Source organism: Pseudophryne corroboree, chromosome 2 (genome assembly GCF_028390025.1).
Source record: "Pseudophryne corroboree isolate aPseCor3 chromosome 2, aPseCor3.hap2, whole genome shotgun sequence".
NCBI lineage: Eukaryota > Metazoa > Chordata > Amphibia > Anura > Myobatrachidae > Pseudophryne > Pseudophryne corroboree.
Window position 1 is genome coordinate 671,204,228 of NC_086445.1, and position 24,411 is coordinate 671,228,638.

Sequence of the window (24,411 nt, forward strand, 5' to 3'; positions counted from 1 at the left end):
AGGAGTTTGTATAAACTTAAACTTGCAAGTGACTCAGGATAAGGCCCTATTTAGCAGGTAGTGTTAAGTTGTGGTATGCACTTACATCTGCTGTCCTGTCCATTACAATGTCAGGTAGTGCTGTCAGCCCCAGTAACTGAATCTTGGCCAGTGTTCTCAGGCTCCCAGCTGTGACTGTTTTTCTGCCAAATGTTCTTTTTTTTATTTGTTTTATGATCTAAAAATCTGTTAGTTACATTTTATCTACTGCTCTCACCTGTGGTGCTCCCACACTGATGCCAGCCATTCTTTCCCTATATAAAGGTCTCATTAACCAGTCATCAGTGCTGAGACCAGATAGAGTCATGAGGAAGATGCTGCTTTGGGCGGGTAAGAGAAGTATTTTTTTATATCTACGAAAAAACACTGATGTGTAGCGCCTATGTCAATTGTAAGTTATAATTGTACTAATTGTCCCTCAGTCGCTACTATGTAAGGTTCTGTGTGGACCTTAAATATACCAAACAAAGAAGAAGAAAAAAAGATAGCAGTGCTCGTGGGACAAATAATAACGTTAATAAATGCTAAGACAGCCGGAAATACAATTAAAGATTGAATAAAAATATTGTCATTAAAATGATGTAGAACACACATATACAGATGGTAATTTACACCTGTATTCACTAAAAAAATCCCCCTTTGACAATTGAAATAGTCAATAAACACAAGTCCTGCTCCCATGAGGAGCATATAAAGAAACTGAATTGGATGATTATTAATTCCAATATGGAAGTAGTGCTCTATTTGAAAAAGTTAATGTGTCCGCAAATGTTTTATGGATACAATTGTAACATGTTAAGGTCCGATGCAGCCAAGTCTGTAGCAATTTCCACATATAAGGAAAAATTGTATCCGGTTAACATTTATTTGTAACTCACTGATTGTTGGTAATAAATAGTAGTAACACTCCTCAATATTATGGGTATCAATAATAATGAATGGAACCCATAACTTGTACACTTGTTAAAACAGCGGAACCACAGCTGATAAGGCACCATAATCAATAAGTGAGAAGTTACCTCCCGGGGGGCTGGTATAACCCGCGCATCTTTGGGTTAGGTTTGTATGTGTTGCTGATGCCTGTCTGATATTGAAGGTGATGGAATGCTGCATGTTGTAGTGCGCCACGCTGTCTCACTCTGAGGAGATGTCTGGCTAACATCAGAATATGCTTTTCCTGGCTAAAGAGTGTGAGCAGCCCGCTGTATATGGGACAGGCAGAGAGCCGAAGCCTGTACTGCAGACCATGTAAGTGGCCCACTGTATATAAACAGATGGGGAACCGGAGCTGATACCGCAAAACGTGTGGAATGGTCACAATTGACGAAGGATAAACAGGAGTCCTGTGTATATCCCGCTGTATGTAGAACTGACAAGGACCCGGAGCTAGTGCTGCAAAACACAAATGAGGCAATCACAAATGATGGTGGACAAGCAGGAGTCCTGATGCGTTTTGTCATGGATACACATGACTTTTTCTTGAAAAAGTCATGTGTATCCGTGATGAAACGCGTCAGGACTCCTGCTTGTCCCCCGTGACTTTCTTGAAAAAGTCATGTGTATCCGTGACGAAACGTGTCAGGACTCCTGCTTGTCCTCCATCATTTGTGATTGCCTCACATGTCCTGCAGCACTAGCTCCAGGTGCCTGTCAGTTCTACATACAGCGGGATATACAGAGGGCTCCTGTTTATCCTTCATCAATTGTGACCGCTTCAAACATTTTGCGGTATCTGCTCTGGTTCCCCGTCTGTTTATATACAGTGGGCCACTAACACAGTCTACAGTACAAGCCTCGGCACTCCGCCGGTCCCATATACAGTGGGCTGCTCACACTCTTTAGCTAGGAAAAGCATCACCGCCAACGGCATATTCTGGTGTTAGCCAGACATCTCCTCACAGTGAGACAGCATGGCGCACTACAACGTGCAGCATTCCGTCACCTCCAATATCAGACGGGCATCGGCAACATGTATGGACCTAACTCGAGGATGCTCGGGTTATACCAGCCCCCCGGGAGGTAACTTCTCACTTATTGATTATGGTGCCTTATCAGCTGTGTTTCCGCTGTTTTAAGATGTTGGCATCTTGATGGGTGTTGGGATTCTGGGGTCAGGTTTTCGATTGCCGGGATGCTGACAGACTGTATCTTAACCGCTTACCCTCCCTGACTTTCAGGGACTGTTGGCAAATTTAAATGTACATGATGTCAAATATTACTTGTTGTATTTTCCATAACTTTATACTTTCTTTCACAGGTCTTTTCCTGCTGCTGAATGTACAGCTGGGTAAGGAAATGACTTATGTAATATGTGCTGTATGTCTGCTAAGGAAATTGAATGACACATACAGTAAATTGCAACAATGTTAAGAGGAAGAAACAAAATATACTGGAAAATGTAAGGAGGTGTGACGGGGAGGAATCAGGAATGAGGAGGCGGCAGTAGAAATATAAAGCATATGTAATATGTAATATGTTACTGCTCATATATAGGTGTGATTTGTCTTTAATAATTGCTATGTAGTCTGTTTTAAAACATCGTCAAAGAAAGTGAAGTGACCGTTGAAGTAGACAGGCCTTTATAGTGAGTAGATATAAATGAGCAACGTCTATAAAAACTAGTGGTTCTACGCTGAGAACAAAAAGAAACTCCTTTTTCGGGGCACACATCTTTCATCTAATATTATTAAAGTAATTAAGACAACTTTTAATAAGGCTGATTAAAAATAGTTTGCAGTAACATAGAAGATAAAAACCTCTGAAACAGAGATTTTCTGTAGAACTGGGATTATTTCCAGTTCTACAAATGAGGCAAACGATCCCACAGCAGAAATCTGTGGGATATGAGTACAGGACATATTTCTCTCTCAAACTACAGCAGGAACAATTACTACCTCATTATCAGTTAACAAGTGTATATGTATTTAACAAGAAAACCTAACAGTGTTTCTTTATGAGTAGTGTGTATATTCTCTCTGATATTAAATAACTGTGAAAGAAATCTTCACAGATCTGATATATACTGTATACAGCTGCTGTGCTGTGAAAAACCTTTGAATACACAGCTACCGTGCTATATGAATGTATTACAACACGTGAAGTTTGATATTATTGAGCATATAAGCTTTGTGCTGTGATATATCATTATGACATACAAATGCTGTGCAGCATATTAGCAGTAAAAACAAAGCAGTATCATTGTTATAACGGTATCTGTATGAGATCCCGGTGGTTGTGATGCCTTCAGTCTTTACAGGGTTCTATTCCCCATCGAGTGGTGGCATGGACCACCACCCAAGTGGGGAAAGCAGCCAGCGGTTGGGACTCAATCCGCCAGTATTGCAGTTAGTGTTGGGACTTCCGGCATCGGTATATTGACCAATTGACTGCCTCCCATTATAACACATGCATGGCATGTTTTACTGTTAGAACAGAGCAAAGACTTATTTTAGAATATTTCTTTATCAATCTATCACTGCAGAGGATGCCCAAATTGAGAGCTAAACTAAAATCAATGACACAAGGTTTTGGAATAAATTATTGTATTTCTCTGTTGGTAAACAGGATACAGTCTTATATATCCAGTCTCCTGAGGATGATAAGGCATTAGAAGAAAAGAAAAAGAGTATTATCTCTCATTATGTTTGGATATTAAACCTCAGACTGAAGTGCCATTGAAATTTTACTCCCTATTTCGAATGTATCTTAGTAAACTCATATGTATATCTATAGGTTAATCCTGATTACACTAGATATGAGATTTAGGGAACATACACACTAGACGAGATTTTGAAAGATCTCGCTCAGAATGGCCAATGTGAGGGAGATCTTTCAAAATCTCGTCCAGTGTGTACATTAAATGTCATTAACGATGCGCGCATTGTTAATGACCTCCCCTCCCTGGTCTGAACATATAACCCCCCTCCCCCCTGCTGCCGTCGCTGCCTGGCTCGGCCATATCAGCAAGCGTGTGTATCGTTGTCAACGGGGATCGGATAGTGTGTAGAGCCCTTCATTCTTCTATGTTAGTGCAACTTATTTTAAATTAGCTTTATTAAAAGTTATGTCTGTTACTTATTTTAATAATATTTTTATTGAAACAATGAATGATACATTCAGTATTAGAAACTCAACATTTTACATATTACACATAGAAAATGACATTTCCACAGGGCCCAATCTCCTCAAGTAAAGCATTTCATTGTAAAGAAAAGTAAAGAACTGAACTGACAAGTCAAGGAAAAATGATGGAACATTCTAGGAGGCAGATGAAATTAAAATAAACAGTCATACATATCTTGACAGAACATGCTGAAATGTATACTAGAGCTATAGGGAAAAATGAGCTTAAAGGGGAACATAATGTATGATATATGCATATTTAAGGAAATGAATAATGCCAGGCCTGAAAACACATATGCAATAAACAGTCATTACACATCAAACCTGCTTGCCCCTCGCCTCCCTAGATCACACAGTAACGGTAGGATCATGCTCCACCATATGCAAAAAATACCAAGAGGTATTGCACAGAGAATTATAAATATAAGTTTGTATGGCTGGGGACAGGGGGGGGGGGGGGGGGGGGGGGTGGGGGGGTGATTCAGACCTGATTGTAGATGTGCTAAATTTAGCATATCTACGATCAGCGTCCCTGACATGTGGGGGGACGCCCAGCACAGGGCTAGTCCGCCCCGCATGTCAGGCCCTACCCTGTCATACAAGTACAAAAGCATCGCACAGCAGCAATGCTTTTGTACTTTAGGAGTAGCTCCCTACAAGCGCAGCTCCTGTGCGCTGGTAGGGAGCTATTCATCACTGCCCGGGTCGCAGCGGCTTCGTGTGACATCACGCAGCCGTAGCGGCCTGCCCCCCCCCCCCCAACGGTCCAGGCACCCCTGTGTTGCCCGGGCCGCGCTCCCTAAATAGTGGCCAAATGCCACCGGCCTGCCCCCTCCCGCCCGGCAACCGCCTCTGCCTGTCAATCAGGCAGAGGCAATCGCACGGCTAAGACAGCCATCGGCTGTCTGCCATATGCAGGTGCACTGCGGCACCAGCGCATGTGCACTTCAGACCTGATTGCTGCTGTGCGAACATGCACAGCAGCAATCAGGTCTGAATTAGCCCCAGGGTCGCTATGAAGCTTTTCCACATCTTGAAAAACCTCTCAATTCTGGTTTCTTTCTCTAGCGAAACTGCCACCCACTCCATGTCCCTTTACAAACCAAAACAGTTTTATCTTTTCCACATGGTTAGGGGTTCACAGTGTATCCACACCTGTAGAATTGATTTGCAAGCCACTGCACTGACTGCAGTAGCCCTCTGCAACCCCTCAAGATCCTAAGAGTTCGTGGAGAATGCCAAACAGTGTCCATTCTGGAGTTAGTGGCAGGTAGTTTATCAAATGTTCCTGAGAATTATTATGTACTAATAACTAAAACCTGCGAACTAATGGGCAGGACCATAGAAAATGAAGTTGGTCGGCCTGGGGAAAACCACATTTGAGCATGTATGAGTTGAGCCCAATGGGGTACCTCCTATGTAGAGACAGAAAAGACGTACTGTATACAATATGTTACTAAACATCTCCATGTACATAGTAGAGCAGAGCAACTGACAGGATCTAGTATGAGCCTGCAAACAAATAAGCTATCTGCAAGCCTGGAAGCTGTGAGAACCAGGTAGCGATGAGAATGATCAAGAAAGACTTGAAAATATTTATAGGACAGGATGATTAAATTAGCGTGTAAATTAGAAGAAGGGTGGAGTACTGGCGCAAATAAGGGGATATAAGTAAAATATTTGGTTATTTAATAAATCAGAAACATAAATCTAATACAGACCATTTCATTGCAATAAAATAAAGCACTTATAGATATGTCCCCAGGGAAACAATGTATCAAAAATCTATAGTAATAACATATTAAATGTCTCTCCAGAAATATCCAGGGCAGATGGTACAATGTGAATGAGTTTATGGATTAGTAACAAATATAGACTTTGCTTATCCAAGTAATTCATATTGAAACATATACTATGTTGCAGATTGTAAATGTCACAGTTCTATAATACAAATGCAACACAATACTGACCTGTGTATATTCCAGCCGAAATATAATATGGATACAACCAAGAAACTGGAAACTTAGAAACTGGTATCGTTACCAAGAATGAATCACATGTAGTCTTTAATACAAATCTCCAACTTGTACTGCCATGCATATGTACCTGTAACTAGCAAAGGGGCTTAATCCAAAAACATGTACACCCACTATTTTGCTAATTTATGTATGAAATGTACCACACACCCTTTACACTGTAATCTCATTTAGGCAGGGTCATCTTTACATTTCTGTTTCATTTTATGTCATTTGTAGTTGTGTCATGATGTTCTTCATGTTAGACACTGAGTAGTATGCTGGCGCTTTACAAATGAAACATAATTATAATCTGCTTTGTTCAGGTTCTACCTACAAACTGGTTTGTTACTTCACAAACTGGTCACAGTATCGTCCCGAGCCTGCAAAGTACAAGCCAGAGAATATTGACCCGCAGCTCTGCACTCATCTCGTGTATGCCTTTGCCACCATGAGCGAGCACAAGATTGCACCATATGAGTGGAACGATGATGTCCTCTATAAGCAGTTCAACGATCTAAAGCAAAAGTTAGTATTACAGTACACTAGTCTACAGCATTTCTAGTCATGCAATGCCCTGGTTATGCTGAAATAACACTGAGGGGGGAATTCAATTAGGTGCAAGTTTGTTCCAGCAAGGCGAATTCACAGCAAATTCATATTGCAAATTACGTTTGCAGTTCAGTTCCAAACTCGCATTTCTTTTTCAGAGTAAATACAGCTGTTTTTGACCCTCATTCAGTATGGGATGCAGAAGTCCAAAAATAGAGCGAATGTCGGACTTCTGCACATGCGCAGCGCGCATGTGTGAAGCTTCATAGTGCAATCACATCCCAGAAGGCTGCAAGCGCACTATGATTGACAGTGGTGACCATCAGAGGGGCGTCAACGCAGCATTTTGGGGGAGTGGTCCGTACAACGCAGGTGTTGTGAAGTAAAAGATGGTGGCGGTGTGCCTGTATATGCAGCCTGGCTGCGCATGCAGGGGGCTTCCTTAGTTTGCTGGGTCTGTAATGCAAGTGTAATTGAATTGCAATCACATCGTTGGGCGGCAATTTGCATGCTGGGCAGTCTTGCCCTGTGCGATCCCCAGCATGCGATTGCAAGCAGTAGCAGATTCGGCTAGACACTGAATAAGGTCCTTTGTTTGAACTCCCTGAGCATGTGAAAAGGTAGGTAAAAATATTGGTTCAGAACCCTTTGGACAACCCCTCTAATGACTAATTAGGCATTTGGAAGATTTCAGTTAGCTTAATTGGGCAAATAATTACATGTCATTATTGTGGTAAAAAAAAAAAAAAGAACCCAAATCATCTTTTTCATTAGTTTATACATCCCAAATGTAATTAAAGTATTTACTTCAATGAAGAATAATTGCTTTATCTATTTTTTTAAATAAAAAACCCCCAAATAAAAGTGGCCTCAAATGACCCTCAAATCACCTTTTTTCTACTTTATTTAAATAAATAAATGAAATCTGTAAGCTATTTACATTTTTTTTTTTTAAATGCACAAATCAGCCATTTAACACCTTTTAAAGGGTACAGTACTTTCTTTATGCCCACTAACAGCCTTCTATATGGTTCTGCTAACGAAGTTGTCACTTTCTTGGGGTCCAGGAAGGTCTTCCCACTTTTTTATGCTTTTCCCAGTTCGCTTATTGGACAAAATACGCACAACCTCACTGCAAGTAGTGCAAATTGCCATTACTAACTGGACTGTGCGAATCTTAGGTGTGCACATGAAGGCGAAGTGTGCGCAGAGGCGTAACTGTGGGAGACAATGGAGTCGCTTTCTGCTGGGTTCCTGCTCTGTAAGGGAACCGAAGAACGGAACAGGAGAAGAGATCCTGTTCCGTGTTTAGCAAAATTGACAGCCGCCACTACAGTGTCTCTCTCGTGGCCAGCCAACTCCCCTCCCTCACTAGTCCCTGCACCTTACAAGTCACACCCTCTTTATTATGGGAGTAGTATGGTATGCCGGCGGTCGGGCTCCCGGCGACCAGCATACCGGCGCCGGGAGCCCGACCGCTGGCATACCGACAGTGCGGCGAGCGCAAATGAGCCCCTTACGGGCTCGCTGCGTTTGCCACGCTGCGGGCATGGTGGCTACGCGCGTCACGCTATTATATTCTCCCTCCAGGGGTGTCGGTATGCCGGCGCCGGTATAATGTGCGCCGGGATCCCGACAGCCGGCATACTGAAGACCACCCTTTATTATAGATACACATTTTAAAAGTGTCACAACCAGGATTAGAACACACAACCTATTACACTGGAAACAGCCACCTTACTGATGGAGCTATTTGCTCCTGTTTAGGAAGCATGAGAGCAAATATCTCCATCAGTAAGGTGTCTGTTTCCAGTGTAATAGCTTGTGGGATCTAATCCTGGGTATGACACTTGTAAAACAATAGTTAGAGAAATAATCAGCATTGTGACGACTGAGCAGATCTATGTAGTGTGTAGCTGCACACTACATAGATCTGCCTAGATGCAATTGTTTTGAACTGACAATTCTAAGTAGCTTCATATAATTAGAATCTGCAGGCTTGCTATGCAGGAGCAAATATCTCTATCAGTAAGGTGTCTGGTGTTTGCCTTCTGTATAACAACAGGTCATGGGTTCTAATCAGGTGTATGACTGCTAAGAAATGTGTAATTTAAAATAAATGACAATGAAATGTAAATATATACACACACATTTGATTTATATATATATATATATATATATATATATAGATATATATATCTGAATCTTGCACTGATGATCTGAATAAAAACCTTTGCTATCTTGAAGACTGGTGAGTGCTCCTGCTTTCTCATTGGATTTGTGTTAGAATGGGACTTTGTTCCTATCTACTTGGATGCTACCCCAGCAAACTTCTATGCAACACGTGAGTGTGGACACTACCCTATATATATATATATATATATATATATATATATACACACATACATACATACATACATACATTTATCTAAATATGGGGGGCACCAATATTTATCTTTCCTCCGGGAAACTGGGATGAACTTATGCCATTGAGTGTGCGAGTTTAACAATGCAAGTTTGCCGTCTGCAAACACACCTAATTGAATTCCCCATGAATGTCTGTGTGATCCGCAAGAAGACATAAGTCTTTATTTCTTATGTTCCTATGTGCCATCTATATTGTGCTCTTATTTCTTATGTTCCTATGTGCCATCTATTGCAATTGAATTGATTTGCCAGTCCTGCTAATGTGTTATCTGTGCACCAGTCATCTCATAGTTATTATTAAGCCTTATCTATCTCTAGCTGTAGTGCGAGTTATACAGTAGGTATTGTAGCTATGACTGATTTATCTTCTATGTTAGAGTCACCCACATACTACAAAACAGAATTTCTGTTACTAGTTCTGTCTTGTTCTGTGTTTTAGGAATCAAAAGCTGGTGACATTATTGGCAATTGGTGGTTGGAACTTTGGGACCCAGAAGTAAGCATCCTTTTCAAAACTTTAATACAAACATCCATAACTCTTATATTGCTGATTTCTTCTGGAATTTTTTATTGTTAGGTTCACAGACATGGTTGCCAGTGCTGCGAACCGTAAGATCTTCATTACATCTGTGATTTCACATCTCCGTCTATACAACTTTGATGGCATTGACTTGGACTTCGAGTACCCAGGATCTCGAGGTAGTCCCCCTGAGGACAAGCAACGGTTTACTATACTGATACAGGTGGGCTGCAAATCACTTTACCAGATCTGCTAGCACATACAGGTGAAACTCAGAAAATTAGAATATTGTGCAAAAGTTAATTTATTTCAGTAATTCAACTTAAAAGATGAAGCTAATATATTATATAGAATCATTACATGCAAAGTGAGACATTTCAAGCCTTAATTTGTTATAAATTTGATGATTGTGACTTACAGCTTGAGAAAACCCCAAATCCAAAATCTCAGAAAATTAGAATATTACATAAACTCAATAAAAAAGGGATTTTAAATGCAGAAATGTCGACCCTTGGCAAATTATAATCATGCATTTGTACTCAGTACTTGGTTTGGGGCTCTTTTGCATGAATAACTAACTCAATGCAGCGTGGCATGGGTTCTATCAGCCTGTGGCACTGCTGAGGTGTTATGGAAGACCAGGATGCTTCAATAGCGGACTTCAGCTCTTCTGCATTGTTCGGTCTTATGTCTCTCATCTTTCTCTTGGCAATGCCCCATAGATTCTCTATGGGGTTCAGGTCAGGCGAGTTTGCTGGCCAATCCAGCACTGTAATCCCATGGTCATTGAACCAGGTTTTGGTACTTTTGGCAGTGTGGGCAGGTGCCAAGTTCTGCTGGAAAATAAAGTCAGCATCTCCATAAAGCTTGTCCGCTGAAGGAAGCATGAAGTGCTCTAAAATGTCCTGGCAGACGGCTGCGTTGACTCTGGACTTAACTCCAGCCTCAGTCCACTTCTTGTGAAGCTCCCCCACACTTTTGAATGGCCTTTTCCTGACAATCCTCTCCAAGCTGCGGTCATCCCTGCTACTTGTGCACCTTTTTCTTCCACACTTTTCCCTTCAACTTAACTTTCTATTAATGTGCTTTGATATAGCACTTTGAGAACATCCAACTTCTTTTGCAATTTCCTTTTGAGGCTTTCCCTCCTTGTGGAAGGTGTCAATGATGGTTTTCTGCGCAACTGTCAGGTGAGCAGTCTTCCCCATGATTGTGATTTGTACTGAACCAGACTGAGAGACCATTTAAAGGCTCAGGAACCCTTTGCAGGTGGTTTGGATTAATTAGCTGATTAGAGTGTGACACTTTGAGCCTACAATATTGAACCTCTTCACAATATTCTAATTTTCTGAGATTTTGGATTTGGGGTTCTCTAAAGCTGTAAGCCACAATCATCAAAATTATAACAAATAAAGGCTTGAAATATCTCACTTTGCATGTACAGAGTCTTTATAATACTGTATATTAGTTTCACCTTTTAAGTTAAATTACTGAAATAAATGAACTTTTGCACGATATTCTAATTTTCTGAGTTTCACCTGTAGGAAGTTATTACTTTCCTCAGGGGTCGTATGAGGGTGGTTCAATAAGTAAGGTAACAAGACCTCTCGCGTGTTCTCTATTTCATTCTAATTTCCCACCAGGCCAGAGCAGGTAAACCACTGCTTCACCTCACAGCAATTAAACTGAGCCTCATATCAGTCATACTGTCCCAACTTCAGTTGTACAATGACTTGGCTGGCAGAAACATGGTGAGACATTGAGGTGCATAGTGTGATCAGATTTCTTGTCTAAAAGGCACATCAGCAGCTGAAATTCATCGCCAGCTTGATGAGGTGCACAGTGATAATGTCACTGAAACAGGTTTGGGTTTGGTGGGCTGCCTGTGATAGTGGCCGGCCGTATTGCTGCTCATCTTGAACATCTGCCCTGCTGTTATCAAAGGCAGTGCACCAAACCTGTTTCCGTGACATGACCAATCACCTCGACAAGTTGGCAATGAATTTCAGCTAGATACAAAACAAAAGATGGTTGCAAACTAGCGCTGCTTTAAAATATTAAAACTTTAAAACGGGAACTTGAAAGGAAAATGTCCTCATCCAGAACAACGTTCAGCTGTTTCCCCGTTACCAGAAAGACACTCACTTTATAGTTCTGTCTCGCTTTCCCATAAAGGTATCTTTCTGCCAGTAGGTATCAGGTGTATAATCATCTAAAACGAGCTAGGCTTTTAAAATAACACTTACATTAGTGTCCTGTCTCGAGTGCACATAAAGGTATCTTTTGTGTCCTTCACGGTACAGACGGCAGGAGTCAGACAGACCGGTATTTCTTTCAAAGACACACGATTTTATTCATCCAATAAAACAGAATAGACAGTCAGATGTAATCACTGACAGCAGCTTCAACGCGTTTCGGGGATTCCCTCCCCTTCCTCAAGAAGTAATGCTCCTCCTGTTCCTCCTTGCACAAAGGCGGAGGTAGCGGTCCTGCTGCTGGGTTGTTGCCTTCCTACGGCCTCCTCTACATCTCCTGATGTACTTGCCTGTCTCCTGGTAGCGCCCCCATGCTCTGGACACTACGCTGACAGACACAGCAAACCTTCTTGCCACAGCTCGCATTGATGTGCCATCCTGGATGAGCTGCACTACCTGAGCCGGGTGGTCTTCAGTATGCCGACGGTCGGGCTCCCGGCGACCAGCATACCGGCGCCGGGAGCCTGACCGCCAGCATACCGACACTTATTCTCCCTCGTGGGGGTCCACGACCACCCTGGAGGGAGAATAAAATAGTGTGGCGAACGTACCGAGCCCGCAAGGGGCTCATTTGCGCTCGCCACACTGTCGGTAAGCCGGCGGTTGGGCTCCCGGCGCCGGTATGCTGGTCGCCGGGAGCCCGACCGCCGGCATATCGTAGTGAACCCCCTGAGCCACTTGTGTGGGTTGTGGGTTGTAGAGAGGTCATACAGGCACGTGGAGGCCACACACACTATTGAGCCTCATTTTGACTTGTTTTAAGGACATTACATCAGAGTTGAATCAGCCTGTAGTGTGTTTTTCCACTTTAATTTTAAGGGTGACTCCAAATCCAGACCTCCATGGGTTAATAAATTTGATTTCCATTGATAATTTTTGTGTGATTTTGTTGTCAGCACATTCAACTATGTAAAGAACAAAGTATTTAATAAGAATATTTAATTCATTCAGATCTAGGATTTGTTATTTTAGTGTTCCCTTTATTTTTTTGAGCAGTGTGTGTATATATATATATATATATATATATATATATATATATATATGTATATATATATATATATATACATGTGGGGAATAAAGGCGGCACTCACGCAGATTTTTGCTGAAGTAGAAAAGTTGTCAGTTTTATTAGACCGTTGTTAATGCCCTGAGGACGGGGCGAGTCCCCGAAACATGTCGGTCTAATAAAACTGACAACTTTTCTACTTCAGCAAAAATCTGCGTGAGTGCCGCCTTTATTCCCCACATGTATCTATGAGGTAACCCCTCAGGGAAGGCACCGCAGTATCTTCACTTTGTGGAAAGAGTGCCGGGACCATTTGTCTATATATATATATATATATATATATGTATATATATATATATGTATGTATATCTGACTGTTTTGTGTGTGTATTTGTACGGTTTTCTGCTTCAGTATGGTAAAACAGAATTTATGCAGTGTATGTAATGCTAGATTCTCTCCTAGTTTATCTAGCGCCATATCATGTGAGCAGTGTAGTCAGCCATCTCAGAATGCTGATATCAATGTGGGTATAGTCCAGAGCCCTCCTGGTTGGGGGAAATCAAAAGTATGATGTCTGATATGTCATCTCAGCTCACTGCAAATGCAAATAAGACGCAGGAACTGCAACAAGCAGTGGCAAATCTAGCTGCTAAACATCCCCCCCTGTCCACAACAGGTGCACAAAAATGTGCTCTACCTGCACTCCTATCAGATACTGATGATGATATACAGGATGATGTGGACTCCATAAGTGGGGATTCCACCCCTACACAGGTATTGAACCCCTCATATTGGCTATAAGGGATGTGTTAAAGTTCCCTCTGGAGGATGCTACTACTCGGCAGCCATTTTTCCTCCCACAAGACAAACTGACTGTCACATTTACTGATTCCAAGGAATTGGATGACTTATTTAAAATTTACGATAAAGGACCCGGCAGATAGGAAAATTGAGACCACTCTGAAATCTATTTACATTGCTGCAGGTGTTGCTCAAAGGCCGGTCATTGCAGGTTGCTGGATGACACATGCAATTCATTCCTGGGAAAATCAAATTAAGGAAGGTCTTTTGGGTGATATGACCTTAGTTAATACTGTTATTTTCCTGAATCACATTCAGGACATGGCAAGAGTCCTCTGTAACTCCCTTAAAGAGATTGGCAATATTAATGCTAGGACCATGGCTATGGCTGTGTCTGCGTGCAGAGCCAAATGGTTGCGTCAGTGAATTCCAAACGTAATGTGGAATCTCTGGCCTTCACAGGTGACTGGCTTTTTGGAGGTGAATTGGACGCATGGATTTCCAAAGCTACTGCTGGAAAATCCACGTTTCACCCTTCAGTGGCTCCGCCTGCTAGATGTACCTACCCGAGACCGTCTACTCAGTCCTTTGGATCCTCCAGGTTTCGATCTAGGGCCAGAAGGGCCTCCAATGCAGCGAGATGCTCCAGAGGTAAACCTAAGAAACCAGCCGTTGCCAGATCTCAGGACCAGAACACCAGTTCTGCTTCCGCAAAGACTTCAGCATGATGGTACCCACCCCGAGGGGATCTCGAGGAGGGAGCTCGGTTACGTCACTACAGCCACATCTGGGACAGTTCCTGCCAAGATGCTTGGGTAAGGGACCTTAACTCTCAGGGTTACAAGCTGGAGTTCGACGGTACACCTCCCCAATGATTTTTCAAATCCAGCTTACCAGCTTTAGAAAATATGCGTGGTACGCTACTGCTGGCCATAAACAAGTTGGTCCAGTCCCAGGTCATTGTTCCAGTGTCCCTTCTACAACAAAGACAAGGTTACTACTCCAGTCTGTTCTTAGTACCAAAACCAGACGGGTCTGTGGGACCCATTTTGAATCTGAAGTCCTTGAATCCTTACCTGAAGGTTTTCAAATTCAAGATGGAATCTTTGAGAGCAGTGATCCCAGGCCTGGAACAACAGGAATTCCTAGCGTCCCTGGATATCAAGGACGCTTACCTACATATCCCAATCTGGACTCCTCAGGCCTATCTGAGGTTTGCCCTGCTGAACGATCACTACCAGTTTCAGGCGTTGCCCTTCGGCCTGTCTACAGCTCCATGGGTGTTCATGAAGGTGATGGCGGAAATTATGTTTCAACTCAGGGTCCAGGGGGTCAATATAATTACATACCTGGATGATCTCCTGATAAAAGCGAGCTCCAGGGAACTTCTATTGCTCCATATAGATCACACTATCCAACTTCTGTCACACCACGGGTGGTTCCTCAATCTGCAGAAGTCCCACCTGGAGCTGTCTCAACGGCTCCTGTTTCTGGGGATTCTACTGAATACTGTAGCTCAGAAAGTGTTCCTCCTAGAGGAAAAAGTAAGAACACTTTAGGAAATGGTTCGCATGGTGCTCCAACCTGCTCGAGTCTCCATTAATCTTTGCATAAAATTATTGGGAAAGATGGTGGCCTCATACGAGGCAATTTAATTCAGAAGGTTTCATGCCAGACCGTTCCAATTGGACATCCTAAACAAGTGGTCCGGTTCCCATCTTCAGAGGCACCGGATGATTTGGCTGTCACCCCAGGCCAGAATCTCGATCCTGTGGTGGCTACAGTCTTCCAACCTGCTGGAAGGTCGACGCTTTGGGATTCAGGATTGGATCCTCCTCGCGATGAATGCGAGTCTGAGAGGATGGGTAGCTGTCACCCAGGGGGCGCAGTTCCAGGCAGGTGGTCTGCCCAAGAGGCCCTACTTAAAATCAACATTCTGGAACTTCGGGCTATCTACAATGCTCTGATTCAGGCATGCCCTCTACTCCGGGATCAGGTGATCCATGTGCAGTCGGACAACGCCACGGTGGTGGCGTACATCAATCGACAAGGAGGGACAAAAAGCAAGACCTGCATGTGAGAAGTGTCAAGAATACTCCTCTGGGCAGAAAGAAATGCAAGAGCACTGTTCACGATCTTCATTCCGGGAGTGGACAACTGGGAAGCGGACTTCCTAAGTCACCCCGACCTCCATCCGGGGGAGTGGGGACTACACCCTGAGGTGTTTCAGCAGATCAACAGGTGGGGATGCCCACAGATTGACTTGATGGCCTATCGCCTCAACAAGAAGCTTCGCTGCTATTGCTCACAAACCAGGGACCCTCAGGCTAGCGCAGTGGATGCGCTGACATCACCTTGACCTTTACCAGCTGGTCTACCTGTTTCCCCCAATTCCGCTGATCCCAAGGGTGCTCAAGTGGATCAGACATCAAAGAGTGGAAGCAATCTTGATTACCCCAGATTGGCCCCGAAGAACATGGTATGCGGCTCTTCTGGACATGTCCGTAGAGGACCCTTGGCCTCTACCACTAAGAAGGGATCTTCTTCAACAAGGACCATTCATCTACCTGGACTTACGGCGGCTTCGTTTGATGGCATGGAAGTTGAGCGGAACATCCTAGCTCATAAAGGGCTTTCCAAAAAGGTCATTGCCACTATGGTGCAAGCCAGAAAACCTGTGACGTCGAAACACTATCATCATATCTGGCGGAGATATGTCTCTTGGTGCGAGGAACGCACATATCCCTCTGCAGAATTCAACTTGGGAAGGTTCCTACAATTCCTGCAAGCTGGAGTGGATAAAGGCTTTCGTCTGGGATCCATTCAGGTCCAGATTTCATCTCTTTCCATCTTCTTCCAGAAGAAGTTGGCTCTGTTGCCAGAAGTTCAGACCTTCTTACAAGGGGTGCTTCACATACAACCTCCATTCGTGCCGCCTACGGCACTTTGAGATCTGGAGGTAGTGGTATATTTTCTGCAGTCCTCCTGGTTTGAACCTCTGACGACGTGGTGTTACTGGCCCTGTCTACTGCTGGGCATGTCTCAGAATTGGGGGCCTTGTCGTGCAAAAGTCCGTACTTGGTCTTTTACGAGAACAGAGTGGAGCTCAGGAGTAGACAGCAGTTCCTTCCAAAGGTGGTCTCTGCGTTTCACTTGAATCAACCTATCATGATTCCGTCCAGTTCTGACACTTCCGCTCCTATGGAGGCATTGGATGCTGTGCGAGCCTTGAAATTTATATCAAAAGGACTGCTCGGATCAGAAAGACAGATTCCTTGTTCGTGCTCTATGATGCGCAGAAAAAGTGTTGCCCTGCTTCTAAGCAGTCCATTGCTCGTTGGATTAGGCTTACTATACAACAGGCCTATGTGTCGGCAGCCTTACCGGTTCCACAATCTCTGAAGACCCACTCTACAAGATCAGTGGGCTCTTCCTAGGCGGCTGCATGTGGAGTCTCGGCCCTGCAACTATGCTGAGCTGCTACCTGGTCGGGGAAGAACACCTTTGTGAAGTTCTACAAGCTTGATACCCTGACCAAAGAGGATACCCAGTTTGGGCAGGCGGTGCTGCAGATGTCTCTGCATGTTCCCGCCGGTTCTGGAAGCTTTGGGACATCCCCATCGTACTAATCTGTCCCCAATATCCCTTATGTATGCTAGAGAAAATAGGATTTTAAATGCCTACCGGTATATCCTCTTCTCGTAGTCCATAAGGGATATTGGACGCCCGCCTCTGTGCGGTGACTTTCTGCAGGTTCTCTGTATGTGTTCCTGTTCAGCTGTTGCTGTTAATGTTGCCAGATGTTGCTGGCTCAGTTATATATTGGTGTGCTGGTGTGAAATTCTCACCACACTTTTTGTTATGTTCCTTCTCTTAAGTCATTGAGTCATTCTCCTTTGGGCACTGTTTACCTATAACTGAGCTGTAGGAGGAGGCATAGAGGGGAGGAGCCAGCACACCCAGCTGAAGAAATTTAAAGTGCACTGGCTCCTTTGGACCCGTCTATACCCCATCGTACTAATCTGTCCCCAATATCCCTTATGGACTACGAGAAAAGGATTTACCAGTAGGTATTTCAAATCCTATTTTTATTCTCACATCATTGGAGAATGCAAGAAAAAAAATGTGTCTGCCTCAGCTAACGTGCATCTGCTCAAAGCAACAATTGAATAGCTCCATTAGACACCCATTCGTATAGATGTCCAGCAGGGGGCACGCAGCACAATTGAATCGCCTCCATTGAGTCTAATCTTTTTAGTTTTAAAATAGAAGTGTAATATTATGTGTGGATACCTATTATATATCCCATCAGCTTACTTATATTGGAATTTATTTCCAAGCTCCAAACAGCCAAGCTTTAGATGAAAGTGGACAGCTTCCACAATGGTTAAAGCCAGGCCTGATAGGTACACAACCTCAGGGCCATGGCCTTGTGGCCCCACTTGGCACTGCAACACGGTGGTTTATTGGTTATCATTACTGCCATCTTATCACTAGGATCAGAAATTAAACTCCCAACCACAGTTTTATCTGAGTGGAGTTTGTATATTCTCCCAATCACCTTATTACAACATTTTGATGGTTAGTGTTTCATGCAGAACCTTGGGGGTCTCTCACCAGTTTCCACTGACACCACAGAACTCGGAATGCTCAATGCACCTGTGCCCGGTATTGTAAAGATCTCTAATAGAAGGTTCTATACAAAAGTATCTTGTGGGGAAAATATAAACATCTATTAACAGCACGCTACTGACATCTCCTGCATAGATGATCAGTTCTAACCATAGATAAAATAAACGGTCGCTCTGTGTAATTTGGATTTGTTCTTCTTGTGGTGGTCAGGATTTATGCATTCTTCTAGTGTTAGAAGCATGGATCTGTACACTGCTATAACAGTTATCAATTTTAGTGTTTAGGATTTTTAGGTACAGTATTTTCATTTAGTTGTGTGAGAGAAATTCCTGCGCACCCATTACACCATATATTACTGTAATATACCAAGCTATGGGCCTAACTCTGCATGAATTGTAGTTTTGCGAGAAATCTCAAAACTACAACTCATTTCTCTAGAATGTGGTGGTCTGCCCACCACAGAGCAAGGCCACCCTGCATGCGGGGCCTCCCTCCTACAGAAATGCAAGCGCATCGCTAAACATTGATGCACGCACATCTTAAGGGTTGCTCCTTGCCTTACCAGCCTAGATGCAAAGGCAGTCACTGTGCTGCCATATTTTGAGTCGCAGCAGCCCGCCCCACAAACTGTCCGGACATGCCCTCATTGTTCGGACCGCTCCCCTCCCAATTGGTAAGTATGCACTTACCAATCGTCAGATAGATTGATCTGCCAGGTATATACCCGGCAGGAGTGATCTAGTATAAAATGAACAGAAATATTTGGGCAGTTACCTTGTCTGTAGCCATTATAGAAGGTACAGATGTGTACTCTTACATCTTTGCCCCGTAAGTCACGTTATACAACTTGTGAGTGCCTTGTGACTCGGTAGTGCAGCGCATCAGTTTTTGCGCTTTTTCTGCAACAATGCGCCTTAGCAGCAATGCAATAGGATGCACGAACAGCTTCTGCTGATTAAAAGGATATGCAGCATGCCTATATTCTGTGTGTGACTGTATTTGTATACAAAATACTATGCTACAGTGTTTTAATGGTAAACACTGTAATGTGGCATTTTGGATGCAGGTAAAGCCGCACACACAGAATATAGGAATGCTGCACATCATTTTTATCAGCAGAAGCTGCTTGTGCTTCCGATTACATTACTTTGTGTCTAAGGTGCATTTTCGTGGAAAAAAATGCAAAAACACGATTGGCACAATTTCAAGGGCTATTTAGTGTGACTGCAGCAAGGATGTAGGAGGACACATCAGTACATGAGACAGATATAGGCTGAAGTAATTGTAGTTATAATAACCTGTATCTTTACACTATCAGGAAATGCTTGACGCATTTACTAAAGAGGCAGCAGACTCGGGACGTCCACGGCTCCTGATCACAGCAGCGGTGTCTGCAGGAAAAGGGACCATTGATGCTGGATATGAGATAGCAAATATCGGAAGGTGAGATACAGAGGTGAAACCATGGGGTGATAGCCAAGGGGCATAATAGAGAGTAAACTATAATTGATATACAGGATATTACAAATCTGTGTTTGGAAATGTCAGTTTTCAGTGACTGGTTCATGTTTCTGTGGTTTGTATTGTGTGACAAGGTGGTCATAAGATAAGTCTGTATCTACTTTAGGCTTAACATTGTAAAGGTCTATTTCACTATGTTTCTCCATAGACTACTGGATTTTATCAGCGTGATGACATACGATTTCCATGGTGGGTGGGACACTCTATCTGGACACAACAGCCCCCTGTGCCGAGGCTCCACGGACGTGGGAGATTTAATATACTTTAACACTGTAAGCATGCCAGACCATCGATCCTGGGATTATACAGTTATTAACACATAAAGTCATGACAGTACAACATTTGTTTGGAACATACACAAATAAACTTAAATTGATACAATTAGGCCCAGATTTGTCAAGTCTTGGAGAGTGAAAGTACTGTAGCAAACAATCAGCTCCTAATTGTCTTTTTCAAACACAGGGGGACATGTACTAAGCAGTGAAAAAAGTGGAGAGGTGAGCCAGTGGAGACGTTGCCCATGGCAACCAATGAGCTGCTCTGTTTCATTTTATAGAATGCAAACTATAAATGTTACTTCAATGCTGATTGGTCGCCATGGGCAACTTCTCCACTGGCTCACTTTATCCATGCTTTTCACTGCTTAGTACATCTCTCCCACAGCCTATAACAGGTCAGTTAGGCATTGGTTGGTTGGTTGGTTGGTATTTATCACTTTCCAAGGCTTGATAAATCTGGGCCGAATGATAGTTTCACACTGGATGATTACACTGAAAGATATGAATGATCTCGTTCATTAATGAGCGAGATTGTTCATATCTTTCAGTGTGTAGGCACCAGCGATGAACGATGCGTGGCTCCGCGCTCGTTGCATGGCCCCGACTGTCGGCAATGTAACCGCATCCCGAAATAACACGCCTAATAAACCATTGTGCTTATTATTCATCATGGTAGTGTTGGATTTATACTATACTCTTTCCGTCATTGTTCTGTCCTCTTCACTCCCAGATGTTTGCTATGAATTACTGGAAAGATAATGGAACGCCTGCAGAAAAACTCCTTATTGGATTCCCAACTTACGGACGAACATTCAGGAACCCTAATCCTAATAAGTGTGACGTGGGCATCCCTGTAGCTGGAGCAGGATCAGCTGGTCAATACACCCGAGAGGCTGGCTTCTGGGCCTACTATGAGGTGATATTTAATATGAATTACTGTACTGTACACAATACCTGTTGATTGTCAGTGGCTAAATGATCTATAGCAGTGTTTCACAACTCCAGTCCTCAGGGACCTCTGACAGCATACTCATTTTTATTATTATCATTATACGCTGCAATATTAGATTTTGTCATAGATTCATAATTAGCATATTGTTCTGCATTATTAAATTATAGTTGACTATTAGAATAACGTTCATTAAAACGTAACTACAGTATGCTTGATATCATTTTAGAGATCATCATGGTAGCATATACTTTTTAGAATGTTAATTAGTAGTATATCATTTCACCTAATAACCTTGAACTTCAGTTTAAGTGCTGCATTAGAGAAATCTAATCTAATCCTGGTACCTATGTAGAAACTTTGCACCATTGGACAATGCAGCACTTTAGCATATGCATAATTAGAATGCAATATATTTTAAAATGTAAGCATGAAAGTGTTGTCATCCAAATGCAAGATGTAACATATTTATTTTACCTCTGCTAACAGTGCAATCAGATCCTCTTTTTTTTTTTTTACAATAAACTCTATGCTAAACTCTCATTAGGTCTGTACTTGGCTTAGGGGGGCCACAGTGAAATGGATTCCAGACCAGAGGGTGCCATATGCCTGCAAGGATAATGAGTGGGTTGGATTTGACAACAAGGACAGTTATGACTGCAAAGTAAGATGGTATTTGGATGTGGCTTGGTGTAGTTACAAGGTAAATGTTTTTGTTTTTTTAACTTGGTTGTTTATAATTATTTCTCCCTTATTTCCTAGGTGAAATTTTTGAAGGAAAGTGGTTTTGGTGGGGCTATGGTTTGGGCCATTGACTTAGATGATTTCCTGGGAACATTCTGCAGCGAAGGGAAATACCCATTGATCAACCACCTGAAATCTTTGCTGGAAGGTATGACACTGTTTTAAAAAGAAATATATTTATAATTATGGTTTATTTTCTATATTATTTTTCTCCATAAAAATCTAGAACAAACATATGTCCTGCAATCAGTGATTCACCTTTTGCGTACAGAGAAGGAAAACACATGTAACTAGTGCACACTGTTGTGACTAGCTTTACTGGCGTCCAGTGCAACTGCAAACAAGAAAAATATTACTTCTTGAAAACGGTTATTTTAAAATGGTTGGATTTATATTTTGATAGGTTTGTCATAATATCCCTTTAATCTGGGACACCTATGATTTACTCGGGTTCTGTGGCTGATTAAAACTAAGTGAAATGCAGGCTTGAATTTTGCCAGCCACAGCACCTGTGTAATTCATTGGTGCCAAAGATAAAAGGGCAACCCTATATAATGAGCCGCAAAATAAACATACTCTACAAACTCAAATTAGGGAAACGTACAAGCAGGATAAAATGTCCACCATGATGCCAAATACACACACACACTAACACACTGTTGTGGATGGAAACGAGCAACAAATCAAAATTTGACAAAGAACTAAAGTGTGCAAATGGTGAGCGCTACTTAATTGTGACATCATGAGAATATACAAGCTTCTCTTAGTTCTTGTTCCCAAAGCTCAGCACTTCCAAAACCCATTCAATGCTCCCAGAACCTTTGTCCTTACATCTTCTCTGCGTCTTACATCTACCATTTACTGACGTACTGTATGATGATTCCCTGTGTACATGAAACTACTCACTTCTTCCAGCCTCTACTTTCCAAACAAACTTATCAACAGGCTGCTCGTCTCTGCAGCACCCCAGACCGGGTTCTTAACTATTGATACACATACCCGTACATAAATGTGAAGTGTCAAATTTTTTATTTTCATAACTGAGCCATGGAATATTTACATTTTTTAACCACTCAAAATGTCTCCACCAAAATTTGGTGCCCGGAGCTCTTTGCCCAGCTGCCCCATCCTAGGTATACCATTTAATCATCCACATGGTAAATTTGAAGAATGATTATCATACTGTTTTTATTTATTTCTACTTTTTTCTTTATGTTGCTTTAAATATTGTTTACATGTCAGTTACAAAATTGGTATTTATTGATTTGGCTATTTCTATGATAATCACCCTAATTTTTCAAGAATCATTTTGTAGCTTTCGGTTTGTTACTCTTTCTTATTTTTTCATAAGGTTACCAGTTTCATAAAAAAACCTCCCCAGCATTTTTTATGTATTAATTATTGCTTACGTATTAAGTATATTGCATTGTATAGCTTAGTATATGTTAATGCGTAAGAGGATTAGTATGTTTTTGAGAATTGTTTTATTTTACTTTGTAGGTTCAAGCCTAAACTGCCCCGGGGATGTATGTGGTGACACAACCTTCCCAACCAGTCCCCCAACCACAGCTACAACTACAACCACAGCTACTCCTGGAGGCAGTACACCAGAGCCCCCGGTTACACCTCCACCTGTTCCTCCAACCAATGATGAAGACCCCAATTTCTGTCAGGGTAAAGGTGATGGCCTTCATGCAAACCCGCTAAACCCAAACAAATTTTACCAATGCGCAGCTGGAACTACCTACGCCATGAAGTGTGGAGATAGTTTAGTGTTTGATAAAATATGCAACTGCTGTAATTGGCCATGAATATTCTTTGCTTCCCTGCTATCTAGGAGCACCCTTTCCCAATTCTAAGATGACATAATAAAGTTGCAATTACATATGCTACACTGCTTAATGTGCAATTTTTGAATACACAATAAACATAAGCAAATCCAGTCCATTATGGTGGTCATTCCGAGTTGTTCGCTCGCTAGCAGTTTTTAGCAGCCGTGCAAATGCTATGCCACCTCCCACTGGGAGTGTATTTTAGCTTAGCAGAAGTGCGAACGAAAGGTTCGCAGAGCGGCTACAATTTTTTTCTGTGCACTTTTTTTTAAATTCAATAATCTTTTATTGTTTTTCCGTTTTTCAGTTAAACAAAAAGCCAAAACATTAAATACATAAACATTTCCAAAACAGGGAATGCGCAGATTCCCAACTCTAATAGCTACCAATTACTGCATTGGAGATGTGCAGGCTTAAATTCCAAAACCAATGTACAAAGATCAGAAAGATTGTCGCAGGTCATCATAGATTGCTCAGATACAGTACATAGATACATCTCTGGCAACAAAACATAATTATGCAATACAATACAAATCAACAAAAACGGGCAGAGGAGTGGCTGGTCGCAGGGTCCAGAAAATATCATACAGTAAGGAGAGGCAACTCTTCCAGTGCAAATCTACCTTCTATAATCCCACCCAAACCGTCTGGTACGTGTCATAATCCTCTACACACCTAGATATTGAACACACAGTGGCGAGTACTCAGACTCTCCGGT

The 24,411-nt window shown here is 42.4% G+C and overlaps 1 protein-coding gene across 1 annotated transcript; it reads left to right on the plus strand.

Moving 5' to 3' along the window:
* The first annotated feature begins 299 nt into the window (after window positions 1–299).
* On the plus strand, window positions 300–23,803 carry LOC135051072 (acidic mammalian chitinase-like). Its single transcript, XM_063957251.1, has 11 exons — window positions 300–369; window positions 2,297–2,326; window positions 6,503–6,704; window positions 9,595–9,651; window positions 9,733–9,898; window positions 19,688–19,812; window positions 20,039–20,162; window positions 20,899–21,084; window positions 21,665–21,781; window positions 21,880–22,009; window positions 23,362–23,803. Exons 1-11 carry the CDS (start codon window positions 345–347, stop codon window positions 23,670–23,672), a joined length of 1,473 nt encoding a protein of 490 aa, XP_063813321.1. The 5' UTR covers window positions 300–344; the 3' UTR covers window positions 23,673–23,803.
* The last annotated feature ends 608 nt before the right edge of the window (window positions 23,804–24,411 follow it).